Source organism: Daphnia carinata, chromosome 6 (genome assembly GCF_022539665.2).
Source record: "Daphnia carinata strain CSIRO-1 chromosome 6, CSIRO_AGI_Dcar_HiC_V3, whole genome shotgun sequence".
Classification (NCBI taxonomy): Eukaryota; Metazoa; Arthropoda; class Branchiopoda; order Diplostraca; family Daphniidae; genus Daphnia; species Daphnia carinata.
The window spans coordinates 7,123,950-7,141,180 of NC_081336.1; the positions used below are offsets into that span (position 1 = coordinate 7,123,950).

At 44.0% G+C, this 17,231-nt stretch overlaps 3 protein-coding genes across 10 annotated transcripts in view; 2 read left to right on the forward strand and 1 right to left on the reverse strand.

Annotated features, from left to right (window-relative positions):
- The window catches only part of LOC130702273 (probable ribonuclease ZC3H12C), a 29,107-nt gene that overhangs the window by 338 nt on the left and 11,538 nt on the right, over positions 1-17,231 (forward strand). Inside the window, exons 1-6 of one of the 5 annotated variants that reach the window (XM_059495674.1) lie at positions 2,274-2,369; positions 3,423-3,693; positions 3,759-4,143; positions 4,207-4,542; positions 4,620-4,759; positions 4,817-6,482. In XM_059495674.1, the coding sequence (XP_059351657.1) occupies positions 2,346-2,369; positions 3,423-3,693; positions 3,759-4,143; positions 4,207-4,542; positions 4,620-4,759; positions 4,817-6,456 (2,796 nt within the window). In that variant the 5' untranslated portion in view covers positions 2,274-2,345 and the 3' untranslated portion in view covers positions 6,457-6,482. Of the gene's footprint in view, positions 1-2,273; positions 2,370-3,422; positions 3,694-3,758; positions 4,144-4,206; positions 4,543-4,619; positions 4,760-4,816; positions 7,330-17,231 lie in introns of those variants that run through there. The other 4 variants (XM_059495673.1, XM_057523933.2, XM_059495675.1 and 1 more) reach the window with 4 other exon arrangements.
- Positions 6,983-9,580, reverse strand: LOC130702275 (uncharacterized). Its single transcript, XM_057523935.2, has 8 exons — positions 9,410-9,580; positions 9,120-9,212; positions 8,922-9,062; positions 8,697-8,851; positions 8,583-8,611; positions 7,726-8,522; positions 7,381-7,658; positions 6,983-7,285 (listed from the first exon to the last, which is right to left on the reverse strand). Exons 1-8 carry the CDS (start codon positions 9,448-9,450, stop codon positions 7,038-7,040), a joined length of 1,782 nt encoding a protein of 593 aa, XP_057379918.1. The 5' UTR covers positions 9,451-9,580; the 3' UTR covers positions 6,983-7,037.
- On the forward strand, positions 9,791-16,609 carry LOC130702271 (serine/threonine-protein kinase Warts-like). 4 transcript variants are annotated; one of them, XM_057523928.2, is made up of 15 exons: positions 9,791-9,947; positions 10,205-10,572; positions 12,038-12,107; positions 12,230-13,035; positions 13,114-13,413; positions 13,484-13,603; positions 13,671-13,937; positions 13,999-14,184; positions 14,254-14,470; positions 14,535-14,647; positions 14,706-14,786; positions 14,848-14,945; positions 15,015-15,210; positions 15,290-15,613; positions 15,673-16,609. In XM_057523928.2, exons 2-15 carry the CDS (start codon positions 10,354-10,356, stop codon positions 16,093-16,095), a joined length of 3,420 nt encoding a protein of 1,139 aa, XP_057379911.1. In that variant the 5' UTR covers positions 9,791-9,947; positions 10,205-10,353; the 3' UTR covers positions 16,096-16,609. The 4 variants fall into 4 exon arrangements, with proteins under 4 accessions (XP_057379911.1, XP_059351655.1, XP_057379914.1 ...); XM_057523931.2 differs by having other exon boundaries at positions 9,799-10,112; XM_059495672.1 differs by lacking the exon at positions 13,484-13,603.

Genomic DNA, 17,231 nt, shown 5'->3' on the forward strand with positions numbered 1-17,231 from the left:
AGCTTTTCTTCAGTGTCCTTTGTTGGAACTTGGATATGATGTAAGATGATTGACAAGACTGGAAGGCGTAGAATGCTGCTCCCCCCACACGCCCAAAATAAGACCAGGATGTAATTATCTTGGGCGAATTTCTTATCTTTTAACAGCTGTTATGATAGCGTTCATAGATTGCTTATCAGGTGACCGGAAAAGCTATCGAGATTGTGTTGAAGTTGTATTTCCGATTAGGTTTGTTGCAATGCATTGACGAGGCGGAAATCCTTGAGCTCCGTAGCCAAGGTCAGGAATAGAAGAAGCAGCCAAAAAAAAGTATTTATTTTGAAAATTCTGCACAAGGGGAGACTGGCGTTTGTTGAGCAAAGAATTAGTCATACAAATGGCACTCCCTTTTCATGATTTTCCGTTTATCTACGGGCCATGGCACGGCCAAAAGGGTTTCATTTCAAGATTTCTTAATTGGAAAAGATGTAATCTGTTTTGTCGAGAAAAAAAAAATGGGGGTTGTTTGCTAATTGATATTTCGTGATTTATGACGAATTAATCGTTTCACAGAGGCGATCCTGGTTGTAAAACACAAAAAGAACGAATTCGTCAAGATTGTTTTGGTCATAAAATCGCTAAACAAACAAAAAAAGTAACAACAAGATTTTGTTGACGTCAGATCCGCTTGAGAATGAAACGTGAAAAGGATTTTTCTTCTTGTTATTTTGCCCAAACGCGTTATACTGCTACTAGTAGTGATGTATTCCTTCTCTTTTTTTCTCGTTCCTTTTAAGAATGGAAATTGTAGTTTCGATTGACGGGTACGACTTGTTTTGATCGGCCAGGTCTGCCGCATTCCACATCGCGGCTCACGCACACCTGTCTACACACACGGATGTGCACCGCAAACAAGGAACCTGTGAAACGTTGCGAAAACATCTGAGACGTCTCGTAAATTTGGTCGTCAGCAGGGGGAATGTTTCACGGTTCCCGCGTTCAATCAGGTGAAGAGAAGGATAGCCTAGAGCAAGGACAACAAAAATGATTCCCGGACTCGGTTTTCACCAATGACGTCAACCATTCAAAGTCGCCAACCGAGAACTAGAAAGCCACCGCATTTTTTTTAGCTCTTTCATCGCCCTCTTCTTCTTCTTTCTTTTTATGAGTTTAGATCGATAGAGCTGCGTGCTCAATTGAACACGAACTTTCGCCCCTCACTGTAAATAGACACGCAGCCAATGGTGGTAAGACCCGCAAGTACCTTCATGCATCCTTGTTGTAACCCAGTTTAAGCAATGACCTCCCGCTTTCCAACAAGGCTTTTTTTGATCAAAGTTACAATTATCTGTGGTGATTAAGTAAGGATCAGGATAAGCGCCGTCGCTCTTTGCTACTGATTAAGTACGTTCTTGCGTTTTTGACCATCCCAACACGAAAACAAAATAATAGATATTGCAGGTGCCGCTATTATTATCTTAAAATATATATATATATGCAATCGGTGTTTTTCTTTAAAAAAAGAGAAAACATGGCGACCCGGATGCGCGGGACCACAGCGTCGTGCTCACACACACACACACAGACAGACACGGTACAGGTGAAGCAGCTGTTGTTGTTGCGGCTTGTATCCTCTTGCCAAATTTTATTTAAAAGAAATTCCCAAGCATAGGAAGAAGAAGAAAAAAAATAAGAATATTTTTCAAATCTTTTCGTTTTGCAAAGTAACGAAAAAAAGGGACGATAGAGGGCAAAAAAATGAGAGCGTCTATCTCTGGAAGAAGCAAAACAACAACACAAAAAAAAAAAAAAAAAAAAAGATGGAGGTTTGCTACTGTATATAGGTCGCAGCCGCCTTTAGTGGACTTGCTTACAGTCTAATATACCCCTCGAGCCGACCAATAAACGAGGACACGGGCATTCTCAATACACTCCATACGCGGTTGGAGTTTTTAATTTTTCTTCTTCTTTTCCCTCTCTTAAAAATGCCCTTTTTATTTTCCCCGAAAGAAATTGACCGTCCAGATTGATGATTGGAACGTCAGCGCCTTTGGCAACGTGAAGGTGGTGTGGTGGGCGTGCGGTGGGCCAAACTCTCTCTCTACCTGGCCGCCCGCTAGATCCTGGTTGCGGCCGCCGTGAGAGAAAGGAACAGCTCTCTCTCTCGATGGAAATAAGGCGAACCGGATGTTCTCGCCTTATCTCTTTTGTCTCTCTGGCTTCTCTAGTATAGTCTGTCTCAGTGAGACTAAAACAACCCGATTGAAACGGTCGCTACTTTGTACTCGCCCAGTACGGATTTTATCTGTGATGTGTTTCACTTGTTTCTGAAACTTGTGCTAGTGTGTTTCCACAACAGTCGTATTATGCTTCTTCGCTTTGATGCTACGGTAAATTTCGGATTTCTTCTCAGGCCTTGAAATGGAGTTTTTTTTTTTTAAGAATGTTGTTATACCTTTGCTCGGTGTGTTACTCGTTAAAAAAGAAAAACGAAAGAAGAAAATGCACAGTTTTATTCTGGCAGGCAACTTTATATAGCCGTGGCCTTTGTGTCCCCGGTGCGTCGACCCTGAACGAAGCCAAATAAATCACGCATCATGATGTTACTAGCCAGTTTATAGCCGCAAGCCATTTAGTGTTTTGTGGGGCCAACATCGTTTTTCTTCTTTTCTTGTTGGCCTTTTTTTTTAATTTTAGTGACTTGCCGATGATAGACGAATCTATGGTCCCCCCGGTTTCATGAATTGCGTTTTAATTGGACGATCACTCTGTGGGTTCCAGAGGTGACTGTCTGTCCGCTATTGGTCATGCCCAGTGTGTTTGTTTAAACTCTTTAAGGCAACGGATGGACAAAGATAAGATAGCAGAGAGATACGCTGCACGTATAGGAACGAAATGATAAATTTCTTCTTAAGAATGCCAAACTTTGTCAACTGCACGAGCATTGACAGTTGTTGTCCGTCTTATTCTCACCTGAGCATAAAGTCCCAATTGGAATGCACCATTCGTCCATGCTTTGATGTCGCTCGCGGCCATAGAACGACGCAGGTAGTTTGAACGGAATGCAAATAATCCGTACATCGCTTTACTCTCGAATGTTTTAATGATCGTGAATTGGCCATTTATTTTCGGCCATTATTCTGCTGCCTAAAAAGAAAAAAAAATCGTTATCAAAATAGCAACGAGACCAGTGTCCTTCACTTAAAAAATCTGTTTTGTTTTTGCAAAAGAAAACCTTTAAAGCTTTCCTCGTTCGCGGCACGACGTCAGCAGTTACGCGCATTTCTTTTATCATTCTCTGACCTTGGCGTGAAAAAATACCGAATAGTCTGAACAATACAAACAACACAGTCGCTCGTTTTCTCAAAGCGAGAGAGACGAAAAATGAAAGGAAGAATAGAAAATGTTTTTTTACAATCGACCTATGTATTTTGTTATTCTAGCAGTTGGCTCGGTGTGGTCCGATGACATGGATCCCGTCCGACTCTTCTAGTGCTGATCGATTCCTACCGCCTCCTCCGCCAGTGCTGGCCCATCTTCCTCCACCATCTTCGCTCTTGTTCCCGCCTCCGGCCGCCGAAATGGAAGAAACAGATTCACCTACTGCGCACAAACCCTGCCTGGCCAAACGGCCCTTAATGGCCCCTTTCAGCGAAGCGGCCAAAGCCTTGCTCAGTTCACCTCTTCCGCCTGAATTGGTCGTCGACTTTAAAGGTATATAACATTTGTAGGTAATGTATTTTTCATTTAGTTTAATAAAATGTTGATTGAAACAAAAGGTTGTAGCGCAACTCCGATATCGCCGCCGTCCGTTTCGACGCCGCTGCGCAATTCAAATTCAGAGAACAACGTTCATCATATGCCAGCCGAAAACGGCACTTGCAGATTAGATGGTGCGGGATCCATTCCCGCTTGCCGAACATTAAGCGACGGTGCTCATAAAAGTTACGCCCGTCGCAAACTGGAATCGGAAGACTCGAGTTACGATTCCGATTACGAGTGTTCCGATAGCCTTAGCTTGGCATTGACGAGTCTGTCAGGTGACCTTAACCAATCGGCCCCGGGTGCAGCTCAACAGCACGAAGACGTTTCACGAACTGTGTCCGACACCCTGGCCGCCGAGTTTAATGAGTACGTCTGCGTCTACAATCCACCTTTCCACAGGTATTAAGCGCATTCGATGATACCTTTAAGGAGATTGTTTAATATTTGAATTCATTCCTTTAGATTGAAAGAAGCGGCACGTGATGATTCAGGTGACTCTGATGACACTCCACCAGTTCCTGCCAACGATCCGTCATATTCAAGTCGGCTGGAATTCGCATTGAAATTGGGCTATACCGAACAGCAAGTTCAAAAGGCTCTCGTTAAACTAGGCCAGCCAACTCAAAATGAACTCTTAGCCGAATTGATACGTTTGGCATCGCTGGCTGGACCAACTTCAACAGAAGGGATCGAAACACAGACGGATTGCTTTCGATCACATCGTCCTTTGTCTATTACCAGCTCAGATGAGGCGGTGTTAAGGCATGTCGTCATTGATGGCAGCAACGTCGCCATTAGGTAATTGGCCCTTTTATTTATTTATAGCGAAAAATAAACAAACAAAAAAAAAAATAATCTATTTTGACCATAAACAGCCACGGCAACAAGGAAATTTTCTCGTGTCGGGGAATCCAGCTGTGCGTCGACTGGTTCCGCGCCAGAGGCCACCGTGAAATCACCGTCTTCGTTCCCATGTGGAGAAAAGAGACTTCTAAAATTGACGCGCCCATCGCCAGTAAGTTCTTTTGTTAACACTCTATTGTATTCATCTAATTTCTTTGTTTTTAAACAGATCAAGAGATTTTATTGGAATTGGAAAAGGAAAGGATGTTGGTGTTTACGCCGTCTAGGCAAGTCGGTGGCCGTCGTTTGGTTTGCTACGACGACCGTTACATTCTGCGTTTAGCAGCCGAGACGGACGGTATTGTCGTGTCAAACGACAACTACCGCGATCTGGTGTCGGAAAATCCAGAATACCGCAAGATCGTCGAGGAGCGTATTCTCATGTATTCGTTCGTCAATGACCGATTTATGCCACCGGAAGATCCTTTAGGTCGTAACGGACCCAAACTGGATCGCTTCCTTCGCAAACCGCCCGCCAAAGGTTCGGCCGAAGCTACGGGTCCACCGTGTCCGTACGGGAAGAAATGCACGTACGGAAATAAATGTAAATATTATCATCCGGAGAGAGGCAATGTCCCGCAAAAAACCATCAGCGAGCGACTGGTCGAACAAACGGCCCACCGCCACCTGCTGGAAGTCAAAGCTCGAAATAGCGGCCAAACAGTTGCGAGAAAGAGTGGATTTATTCGAGAATCTTCACCGACGTGCAAGACGTTTAGTCTTCCATTGGCGAAAGAAGTTGTTGGTGCTTCATCGGGCAAACCGCCTAGCCCCGTGAAGAAAACTCCGTTAGCGCGGACGAAATCCATCGTGCCCTCGTTGACCGTTCTCCCACCTGAATTAATCGAAGAGAGACCTGTACAGGATGATACGAATCCGCCGGAAGAACAGGCCAATAAGGCGACTATTCTAAAGAGTCGGAGTGTGGAAAACATGGCTAGACTTTCGCCAGTTCGTTCGGCCGTCCCAGCCCAACAGCAGATCCCGCACGGAATGATGCTTCACGCTCCTCCGCCTGCCTTTTCCGTCCCTCCTCCACCAATGACGATGGATGGATTCGGAAGCAGCAGTATGAACTGGAATAGAAGTGGACATGTCCCTTTGGGTCAACAGTTGTCAGATTCGCCCTCAGCCACGTCTTCTAGTGGACTAGAAGATGCAGACGAATCGACCCGTTCAAATCCGCATCGCAAAGTCCAACGTCAATTGACATTGAACCCTTTGAATCCAGCGTGTGACCCGCGATTGTACACCTTAAAGGGCTTGGCTCCGCCTTATCCGCCACCGCCCATTTCCGTCCATTCGATCGTGACTCGCAATGCATCCGCCCCGGCGCCAACATCTCAACTTCACACGCGTACCCATCCGCACCTTCAACCAACCGGAGCTAACAATCACATGCAGCGGTTGAATAGCACATCGGACACGCAGCTTAATTTGTACGGTGCCACGGCGTCGACTTCCGTTGCACAAGACTGGAATTCACAAGGACTGACGGATCCCTTTGATGAATGGACAACCTCCCCTCCTCCTCCATTACCGCCCGTTCAGCCTACGCAACATGTGCATCAACATTCTTGGGCTAGCCGAACATCCAGTTTACCAGCTCATCAACACCTGTCTTCATCGCAAGCGTTTGGCGAGAACGGTCCCAACAGCAAAAGTGAAGCGCGTTACAAGCTGTTTTATCATTTGGCTGCCATCTTTCCGGAAGACCAGGTACGTCAAGTAATGTCACTTATGCCAGACGAAACAAATGCGCAGAAAATTTGCGCTGCCATCTTGGCATTGTATCCGAAAGACAATTAACTGTCGAACGGGAATGTCAAAATTACGTTGCATCCTATTGTTTTAGAAAAAAAGAATCTGCTCCCTGACATCAGTATTCGATGCTGTGGGAGGCAAGATCTTTGTCCTGAGAAGTTCCTTCGTGGACTGTCAAATGCCATTAAATGTGAATGCACACACTTTTGTTTAGTGATCATGTTTGACAGTTTGGTTTGCCTCTGTCCGTTTGGCCTTTCCTGTAGTCTCCTGATCGACTTAAAAACGACAATCGTCGAAGAGCTCATTTGTACTTGACCAGTCTTTATTGAAAAGCGGCTTTGAATTTCGTGGATCCATGATCGTTTTATTTATCCTTTGAAACTCTCCGCTTTTGGGTCAAGTTTTATTACTGCAATACTATGTATTGCGGAGTCTATATATAATTATCTATATATACTTGGTATGAGGGGTTTTCACCCTGCCGGACGTTTTCTTTTTGTTTTTCTTACAACTTTGGCTCTCTCTCCTCTCTCCTGTATATCTATTTGAAGTTTTTTTCGACAATGTCATATGCCATCCTGATTGTATTAAAATCGATACATATTCTTGCGCACAAAATGTATTTATCTTGTTGTCACCGTCGACTGCCCGACTAGACCTTCTTTAGTCAGCCCACCTCTTCGTCTTCGTTTACGCATTAGTGAATTCCAATCAAATCGCTCTCCAGTTCGTTTCGTACCGTTCGTGAGGCGATCTGAATTGCAATCATCTGATTCTGCGTCGACTAATTCCCATTCGACTCCTTTAAATTTCAATTCTTCTATCCTATTCTTCGGCAAGCTTCCAATAGGGATACGAGACCAATCGTGCTCTGTGATTTTCAAAAATTAATAAACAAACAAAGTATTTAAAAAAGAACCAAAACATGTTGTTAAAAAAAACCACCAAGGAATGGAAGAAAATTACCTGTGCACAATGTCCATACATCAATCACTGGAGCTAGATCAGCCGAAGATTCGTCGACTTGAGGATATCGATCACGTGAATCTTCTTGCTCTAGGGGTTTTTCTTTCACGGGATTCAACATTTCGACGGTGTAAATTTTTGAATGCGTTGTCGACTTGCCAAGACCGGCACGCCTTGAAGGTTCGGCCGACGTGTTGCCATCCAAATATAGGCGCAACAGAGCGGCCACTTTCTCTTGCTTCGTTGCATCTACAGGCGGATTTTGTAACTGAAAGAGTCTGTTCAACATTTTAAAAAAATTGTGAGTAATGAATTGAAGACTTATTTTAAAATTATAATCCTTACTTAGATACAGTGTTCCACGTGTCAGGATGGGGTTCTTGAAGGATCGGTAAGGTCATTTTTTCCCAGTTTGTTGAACGCCAATTTTCGTCAAATTTGAATATGTTTTTAGCATTCTGAGGATTATTTTGTGCAAACAAAAGGGCGTTTGCCATAGCAGAAATCAAACCCAGGTGAGCCTTTCTAGTATTATCATCTGCAATTTCTATGTGAACCAGACTGTTCATCAAATGTGGGACTAGTTTCCATTGCTCGATCCTGTTCCAGATGGGTTTTAGGTTGCCGAAAATTGTGCCCTTCCCAGGTTTTGTTAGCAGATAGGGACTTCGGCACAAGGCGGAGATGAAACATTTTCCTTCAAAGACAGCATCTTTTTCTGCATCGTGCTCCATTTCTTCTTCGCCATCACTTTCCACCAGCTCGGACAACAAACGTTTGATATCGTCAAAGACTAAAGGTTGGAGTTTTTTTAGCGGCACAGTCAAGTTGGCAATTTCTTTTTTGTTCAAAGGAGTGGCAAACTTTTTGGTCTGCAGCCAAAGTTTGTAAAGGTACTGGTGGAGCTCGCGAGACTGGATTTCATTGATAGAATTCCGAGAGGCCATTTCCTTAAGCAGTAACACTAGCATTGACACGGCTAGTTGCAATTCTTTAGATACCACGGCACACTTCGGAGCCAAGCCCGTTCCCTCTTCCTTTGCCTCCTTCGTCTTGGTAAGCATCATGCGAGATGTCGCGTTATTGGACTCGGGCCAGTAAAGATCAAAGCTGTCTTCTTCTTCTGTACGCCAATAGTTCTCCTATTTACAAAAAAGTTGCAATGATTTCATCACATTAAGGAAAGCAATTGGTCTCATTACCTTCAACCATTCCATAGCTAAATTGGCGCCTTAAAGATTAAAAAAAGAAAAAAAGAAATCGTAAATAAAATTTAAAAAAAAGACGTAATAGGACGTAAGAAAGGTGGTTTCTACCTGGCCTAAGGATATCTAATGAAGGCATCTTTGCGTGCGTGGCTTCGTGTCGGATACTGACTACCCAGTCGGGAATACCTGCCATTTCGGCAATGGCAGAAATGGGTTGATGTCTTAAATCGACTTGCCCTAGATGAGATATCAAGTTGATGAATCTAAATAAAGATATAAATATTTATTCAAAACATAATGTTACAATGCTGCAAGATAAAAACACAATATTACCTGATAATCGCTGTAGAGTACATTAACACAATGTCATTCTCAGAAAGAGCATGATTTGCATCGAACTTGTATTCCTCGTCCCGCAATATTGCTTGCAGCAAATACAATGAACATTCAATACCTAACGATAGCTTGGTAACCCTAAGGAGGAAAAAAGTAATGAAAAATTATGTTTGAATAAACTTTCAATCATAGTACCTGGATTTCCACACAATCATTTTATTAAGACCAGCCCATTTCTCCTTTCTTTTCTCTGAGTATACTTGTTTATATACTTGATTCCACTCCTCCCTAAAGACAAAAAAAATTATAAATGGAATTAAATTGCTCATGTTTTGGTGTTTGGAAATAACCTAAAATCTACAGTAAATTTGCATGTTTACATTACAAGAACCACGTGATCTTTCTTTTGAAAGCTAACTGAACCACCACCACACCCTATTATAACACATTTTGTTTTAAAAAATTTAGAAAAAAAACTAGCTTACATAGAAATCCATGGAACTAATCGTTCAGTCTTGCTGGCCATCGAAATGAAAATTCAAAACAAAATAAATTTGAACATGTGCCTGATCGTTTTCCAAAAATTCCCTTGTTTCTTTTCCGTTTGTCGTCTGTTTTGGTACCAACATTCTCCGCTAAGGGGACGCTTTTGACCAATGCCCTTGAAATTATTATTCGCTTCTTAATGAAAATGAATCGTAATTAGTATGTGTGCCACAACTATGGTATCTTTTAGACAAAAAGCAGGGCAATAATGTTTCTTAACAATTATAGGAAATCAGCGTTGAAAGCATCATACCCGTTGTTTGAGTGTTAGGTCGTGGACTTCGAGGTAAAATTCTTTTTCCCAAATGAAACCGCCAGAGGGGCGAAGTAGGCTTAGTAGTCTGCGCTGGCTTCAGTGTTATTCCTAGCTGAATGTATTTCGTGACGAGTGTTGTTTTGTCCGTGTGTGGACAAAAAGTTAACTTTATATTTTAATGTTATTGTTTCATTTTCAAGTTGTATTGTATAACTACCCAAGTAAGTCATAGTGCTTTAAGCTGTTGAAAGTATTTGACTAGTAAAACAAAGTTTTCGATGGGACCGTCCTGTGCTCGCTCTCGGAAGTTCTTTCAAGATGGCGGAAAATGCCAAACAAGTTGCCCGTCTTGGAGGCAGCTATAGCCTTAGTTCTTTCTATTTCGCGTGTGACGATATGTTTGGATTTGCATGATTCACAATAATCGAAGGTTAGAAAAAGGCACCTAGAAATCTAATTTCTATTCTTGATCTTGCAGGTCTGTGATTACCCTGACCTTGGACACAATTTTTTCAAAGTGAATGAACTTGTGATTAAGAATTGCTATAGTGAGTGAAACAATGTGGTGGATCATCAGTGCAGTTTTCTGGCCATGTCAATTTCATTAAAGACTATGGGCCTACCAGTATGAGCCCTGGAGCTGAAACTAGCATGAGCAACGCAGTTGGAAACTTGAAAGCCGATCGGACAGGCTACCACTTGAAAGCCCTGCAAGAAATTCGCAACTCTCTCAAACCTTTTGCCACTGAAAACAGCAGTCCTTTGCCTACATTACAAAAAGATGGACACATTTCCTACCAGCAACATCTCTACCCCTACTCATCTTCTTCTTCAGGCTACATAGAGGTAACATATCATCTTGCTTTGGATAAGTTATGTTTCCTTGGTACCACAGTACAAACAGCAGCTCCATATTAACATCAAAGTTAGACAAATAATTCAGACAGAATAGTGTCATGCCAAGACAGCTTACACATGAAGTTATGTGTGTTGCACCATGCCACAATGATGCAATGACAGGAATGAAATTTCCCCTTCCTCTCTAGTCTGAAACGAACCTATGGGGTTGGCAATCTGCCGGCCAAGAATAAGCAGAGTTATGCCGTCGGTTAGATCCGGACAAAAGTTTTTTCCTTTTTTTTTTTTATCTTAATCCCCTATATTGCCGTGCGTATTTGAGGCATTCGGAAAAAGGGGCGTTTCGAGAGAATTAGTGTACCCATCTTTAAGTTTATCAGGATTGTATTTGTTTTGAAGGTTTTGCATTAGAGTGAACTCAGAGAGCCCTTTTCGTAAGAGCTTTATGAAGGTGATGGCAAAAACTGAGCACGCGCCGGAGGGAGTACATTATTGCGCCGAGTATTTCTTCGATGTTTAAAAAAGAATGCCGAAAGCGGCCAGTCGAAAATTATGGTTGGCGTGTCGTAGCGGAAAAAAAAAGGAAAGGAGGGGGAGCTAGAGTAGTAGAGACCGAGCAGATGGTTCGTGGCATATGCCTGCTGCAGGCGCTCCTATTTTATACGACTTGACGACCGTTGCAACACCCCAAAAACTGATATCACACTGATTGACTGGCGTGTGTGGGGATGAGAAAAAGAGAGAGAGACCAACGGAAGCCACCAACGGGACACAAAGAGAGAAAGAGAGAGCGACGGTGTGACGAATGGCTACGGAATTCCGAACGCACGCCTCATCGACCTTGCACCTCCACAGACGTGGAATTCCAGTGTTCATCAAACCACACATTCCGGGAGACATTGTGTGGCCTACATTATCGACACCGCCTGTTGAATGGTTGTCAGTGCATGGATGAAAAAGGAGAAAAAAATGTATTATATTTCGGTTTTAAAATATTGCTGGACTTACCCGTTTTTTGCGGGATCGCATTCCTTTCAGTTCGTGTGTTTGGGCTGGCCGAGCTTCTCATGGCGCATGCTAGTTGACAGCCATCCCCCGTTCCATCTTGGTGGTGGTGATGGTGTACAATCTCGCACATGTGTGTGTGTCTGTTCGCCTTCGACTGAATTTGGGCTATTTTTGGGGCGGATGAGGTGGTTGGGAAAAAAAAGGGAGTTGTTGGCATTCTTGGACGGTTGTTAGAAACCCGATAGCAAGACCCGCTTTCACTGCACACACTAGTCCCTGGCCTTCTCTACCATAGCCTAATTGAATTTTCCCGTTTGATGGCCGTCTTTAAAAGGGCGACATTTTTATTAGGGGACGCCAAGTCAAGAATAGAAATAAGCAATCGTAGAAACGAGAAAAGAGTCTTGCCATTCATTTCTATTCATTCTTTATTTTCACGATTCAGCATGAAAATGGAAGCGACGGTTACATGCAACGTTCCGATGCCCAGATTCTGCAACGCTCTGCTACGACAGGTGACTCACGCAATACATTTGTTTATTATGTTCATGTAAACAATTCAAGGATGACGTCAAAAGTGCTCCTAAAATGATAAGACAAAGCCCAGATAACTGATTATCTTGAAATTTTCATTCAGGAGCGTTTCCGCCGTCAACGGGACAACAGGTACACCGGAAACCAAGTTTTGAGCGGGAACCAAGGAGCAGCCCGGCTTTCGACACGAGTTCGGCCGCTTCGTCCAACCGCTCTGATAGTCCGGCTGCGTACTTTAACGGCCTAGGCCTCGTTCGTGGTCACGTAGCACCTGAAGCGCCGCCCTATTCATCACGGAATGCCTACCCGTCCGCATCAGACCCACCACCTCCACCACCACCGCCTCGAGGTGCCACTCCGCCGCCACCTCCTTTACCTCCACCTCCATCCAGCGCATCTAAAACCACCAGCAACCAACATTATCCCAGCAACTTCCAACAGATGCTTAAGCGGATGTCGCCCGTGCCTAATGCACCTCCTATTCCGGGACCCCGCGGGACCAGTCCTGCTCCGGCTCTTCCTCCCGGCCGGCTCCAGCCGTTGGTCGTTCAAAATGGGCCCCAAGCTCAAGCACAGCTGACGCAGCAGATGCAAGCCCTCAACCTGTACCAACAGCAACAACCCAGCAACGGTAGTAGTCCATTGCCACCGTCATCAGCCCCGCCCCCTCCTTATCCAACCGGATCAGCCTCAAAGTTAGTGGCTCCTCCTCCACCTTATCGAGGACCCGATCCTGGATTATCTAATCGACAAAGTCCGACTCTTCCAAGCCCAACTGGAAAGAGTCCTGCTCCCTTCCCGCCACCGACGTCGTCGTCGTCGGTGCAATCCGCAGGGAGATGCCCACCCAATCCAGCTTGGCCGCCCCGTCAAACACCGATAATCATGCAATCGGTCAAAAGCACGCAGGTGAAAACCGGTTTCGAAAAAGGCCGATGTTTTGAAATGATACCATTATGCTGATTTGGGGTTTTATTGAATTTCCAGGTTCAAAAGCCAATATTACAAACAGCAGTGGCACCTTCAGGGCCTCCGCAATCATCGAGTTCGCCTCCCCCACCACCCATACCAGTCCGTTCTAATCCAGCCGTTTCTGCATCGCCACCACCACCTCCACCTCCCTACTCCTCATCTGGTTATGCATCGAGTAGTTGCCCATCGCCATCGTCATACGCGCCTATGGCTTCTCCAAGTCCGTTGTCCTTCGCCAGCACACCTTCTCCAGTTCCGAGCAGTCCGGCACCGGTCCCGACAACTGATCCACCAAGTTATGCGTCCACCATGCAGGTATGATATATAATAACTAGCCGCCCCTCCCCACCGGACCCCGTTTGACTCAATACGATTTCCTCTCCAGGCCTTGGCTGCTCAAAGACAGCATGGGACGACCCCCACTAACGCCACGAATGCCCTTGCCGTCAATGGATATAATTTATCCGCAACACCTCCGCCGCCCCCACCTTATCCTTCCTCTATGGTATTATTGCATGGACATGTAGAATGTTGTACATAAAAAAAAAACTTAGAAAGTCCTTTCCACGTAGGCAAATGGTGGAACTGGACTCGCGCAGCAGGTGGAATCGCAAAATTCGCCTCATGGTCAGCTACCTCCCAAGCCTGGGCAGCGTCGATTTTCACCGTTGACTCTGGAGGCGCCATCTTCGCGCTCAGAAAGCCCAATGTCATCGTCAGCAGCGTCGCAGTGCGATTCGGGACGCCACGGAGGGCCAAGCCAATCACCAGTGAGTTTTGTTTCGTCTTCAGCGCCGTCAGAGGGAACGCAAGATTCTGGTCTGGGAATGAGCACGAAGGTTTGTGGAATTTCTTGAAAATACATTCTGGGAAGAGAAATGATTAATTATTGGCTTTCAGAATGATGTGAATGGCCACGGTGCACCGTCTACTGCCAATGGAGAGGATGGTAAAGATGATATGCCACCTCCTCCACCCCCTCCATATAAGCTGACACATCAGTCACCCATCCCCGAAAGGAAACACATATCTCGGGAACGCGAAGAAGAAAGAAGAGAATCTAGTGTACGCAACTATTCCCCACAGGTAATAACAAAATTCCTTTGCTTATCACTGTAGAATGACAGTCGTCTTTATCTTATTTTTGCAATGTAGGCTTTCAAATTCTTTATGGAGCAACATGTTGAGAACCTTCTCAAGTCGCATCAACAGCGAATGGAACGCCGTATGCAACTGGAAACGGAGATGAAGAAAATTGGTCTGTCTGAAGAGGCTCAGTGTCAGATGAGGCGGATGCTCTCTCAAAAGGAATCCAATTACATCCGTTTGAAAAGAGCCAAGATGGACAAAGCTATGTTTGTGAAAATCAAAGGTGATTATTTGATATCTTTTAATATTGAACAAACGAGGAAAACATTTTCGTATTATGCTATCAGCAATCGGAGTGGGAGCGTTTGGTGAAGTGGCCCTTGTTCGTAAAATTGACACCAATAACCATCTGTACGCTATGAAAACGTTACGAAAAACAGACGTACTGAAGCGTAATCAGGTAAATCTTGTTCTACAACGTCAAAATGAAAACATTTCTAGCAAAGTGTCCCTGACAGGTGGCTCACGTCAAAGCCGAACGAGACATTTTGGCGGAAGCCGATAACGAGTGGGTTGTCAAGCTATATTACTCGTTCCAGGTAGTACAGTGCTTAAGCTTTCTCTTGCTGAACTTTTGCCTAAAAGATGTGGTTTGTTTAGGACAAAGATAACCTCTACTTTGTCATGGATTACATCCCTGGCGGTGATTTAATGTCACTTCTAATCAAATTGGGAATCTTCGAAGAGCATCTTGCCAGGTATGCAACCTTTAACACATGTTACTTGTAATTCGTTTAAGTAGCTAATATTGTCCTTCTATTTTTTAGGTTCTATATCGCTGAATTAGTATGCGCCGTAGAAAGCGTACATAAAATGGGTTTCATTCATCGTGATATCAAACCGGACAACATTCTCATCGATCGCGATGGCCACATCAAGTTGACTGACTTTGGTCTCTGTACCGGATTCCGCTGGACGCACAATTCGAAATACTATCAACGCAACGGCGATCATTCACGACAGGTAAACTCTTTGACACCATTCTCTATTTATGCACAGCTTTATTAATCTTTTTCGTGTGTGTTTTAAAAATCAATCAAAGGATTCTTTTGATCCGGGAGAGGATTGGACAAACGAGTGCCGTTGCAACAATGCTGTTGGTGGTAACTGCAACTCTTTGGGAACGACGCACATAACGGGTCATCCACCTGTGCTAAAAACTCTTGAAAGACGTCGGCGACGTGAACACCAACGCTGCCTGGCACATTCACTAGTAGGAACACCCAATTACATCGCACCAGAAGTGCTCCTTCGAACAGGCTATACACAACTCTGCGATTGGTGGAGTGTGGGCGTTATTCTGTATGAAATGTTAGTTGGCCAGCCACCTTTTATGGCTAATACTCCCGCCGAAACTCAATACAAGGTATGGTAATTCTAACATAAATTCTACTCTTCCACTAATACCTTTTTTTTATCGTGTAGGTTATCAACTGGTCGACAACGTTGCAGATCCCTAACTATGCAAACCTGTCTCCGGAAGCTGCTGATTTAATTGTGCGTCTCTGTACGTCGGCTGATCAGCGATTGGGCAGAGGCGGTGCCGGTGAATTGAAAGCTCACCCCTTCTTTAATGGCGTCGACTTTGAGGGCGGCCTTCGAAGCAAAACAGCCCCCTACATCCCTAAAATTCGTTTTGCCACCGACACGTCGAATTTTGATCCGATCGTGCCGGACAAGCTGCGGAACAGTGCCGATGAAGACAAGATGGACAATACGTTGGATAACGGAAAACACCCGGTCCATGCTTTCTTTGAATTCACTTTCCGGCGCTTCTTCGACGATGGCGGTCATCCTCGGATGAATCCCGAGGACAATGAAGCCAATCACGGGCCCGTCTACGTCTAAGACGTTGAGCTCATTTGTGTATACGTTTGTGTGATCAATTCACGCTCCACTGCCCTCACTGGAAAACATAATCGGTGAGGTTCCAACCAACCAAACCAAAACAAAGCTTTTTTCCCTCTCTACAGTTTTTAAAAAGGCAGGCGCTTTCGAATTGTTAAATATGAAGGCAGCAAAATTCCATTCGGTTTTGACGTAGCAGCAGCTTTTAATGCTGTATTAACCGACTGTTCCGCAGAGGAACTGAATCTCGCGATGTTGCTGCCGTCTCCCCTAGATCACAGTTTCCCAAAGAATACTCGGCCCCACCGTTTTTTTGAAACGCAAATCAAATTGCGAGCCTTTTTCGTCTTTTTCGAAATATTTCGAGTTGGTGGGTGATGGGTTGAGGAATTTTGACTTTTTTTTTTTTTTGCTGCCTTTAGAATCATGATTTACGTTACTATTGAATGCCAGTGTATCGAAACAAAAAATTTAAAAAAATAAAAAAACCTTTCTCTTTTGGGAAGGCCTCTGATTTAGGGTACGTCCACAAATTTCGTTTTTTTTTCTGTTTCAAATATTTCCTTTCGTTTACTACTTCGTTAGCTATTTGTTCTCCGCCCTTATGTTAGATTTTGCTACCGACTTACCAATCCTCCTTAATGTTTTTGTAAAGAGTTGTGGCAAAGAAGTTTTACGTAAATGGCGTTTGGCCAAGCGTTTTTTTCGATGCCCTACTGTAAACCATCCGTTACGGTTTACTGCAACATTTGCGGAATTCGTGCCTTCGGAGCGTGAGCCTGTCGAATGGCCCATACCTTGTAATCTGTTGTATATTGTGTGCTAATGTGTAATTATGGCGATCCATTTAACGGATATGTTGGTGGAAAAGGTCGTGTGTATGTGCGTGTAAATTAAATCTGGAAGACAACAATAAATAAAGTGTGTTTTTAACTTGAATGATTTTTTTCCGGCTACCTTAGCTGCGTGGCGTTCTTCAATTGTTGGTTCTTCAAATCAAGGAATCCTATTTCAGTTCGCCCGAAGAATTCGTTTTAATAAAAATATAGGAAAAATAATTAAATCCAAATATATCAGTAATTATCGAAGAAGAAATATTAATTACCAAAGTCTGGCAACATGTTGTTGCGAATATG

What these genes read in the sequence shown, in the direction of transcription:
- LOC130702271 (XM_057523928.2), top strand. Translation starts at nt 10,354, where the DNA reads ATGAGCCCTGGAGCTGAAACTAGCATGAGCAACGCAGTTGGAAACTTG. An exon ending in GCAACGCTCTGCTACGACAG is followed by an intron (nt 12,108 to 12,229) that starts GTGACTCACGCA and finishes ATTTTCATTCAG; the next exon opens with GAGCGTTTCCGCCGTCAACG. An exon ending in ACGTACTGAAGCGTAATCAG is followed by an intron (nt 14,648 to 14,705) that starts GTAAATCTTGTT and finishes TGTCCCTGACAG; the next exon opens with GTGGCTCACGTCAAAGCCGA.
- LOC130702275 (XM_057523935.2), bottom strand. Translation starts at nt 9,450, where the DNA reads ATGGCCAGCAAGACTGAACGATTAGTTCCATGGATTTCTAT. An exon ending in ATTAGATATCCTTAGGCCAG is followed by an intron (nt 8,612 to 8,696) that starts GTAGAAACCACC and finishes TTAATCTTTAAG; the next exon opens with GCGCCAATTTAGCTATGGAA. An exon ending in ACGTGGAACACTGTATCTAA is followed by an intron (nt 7,659 to 7,725) that starts GTAAGGATTATA and finishes AATGTTGAACAG; the next exon opens with ACTCTTTCAGTTACAAAATC.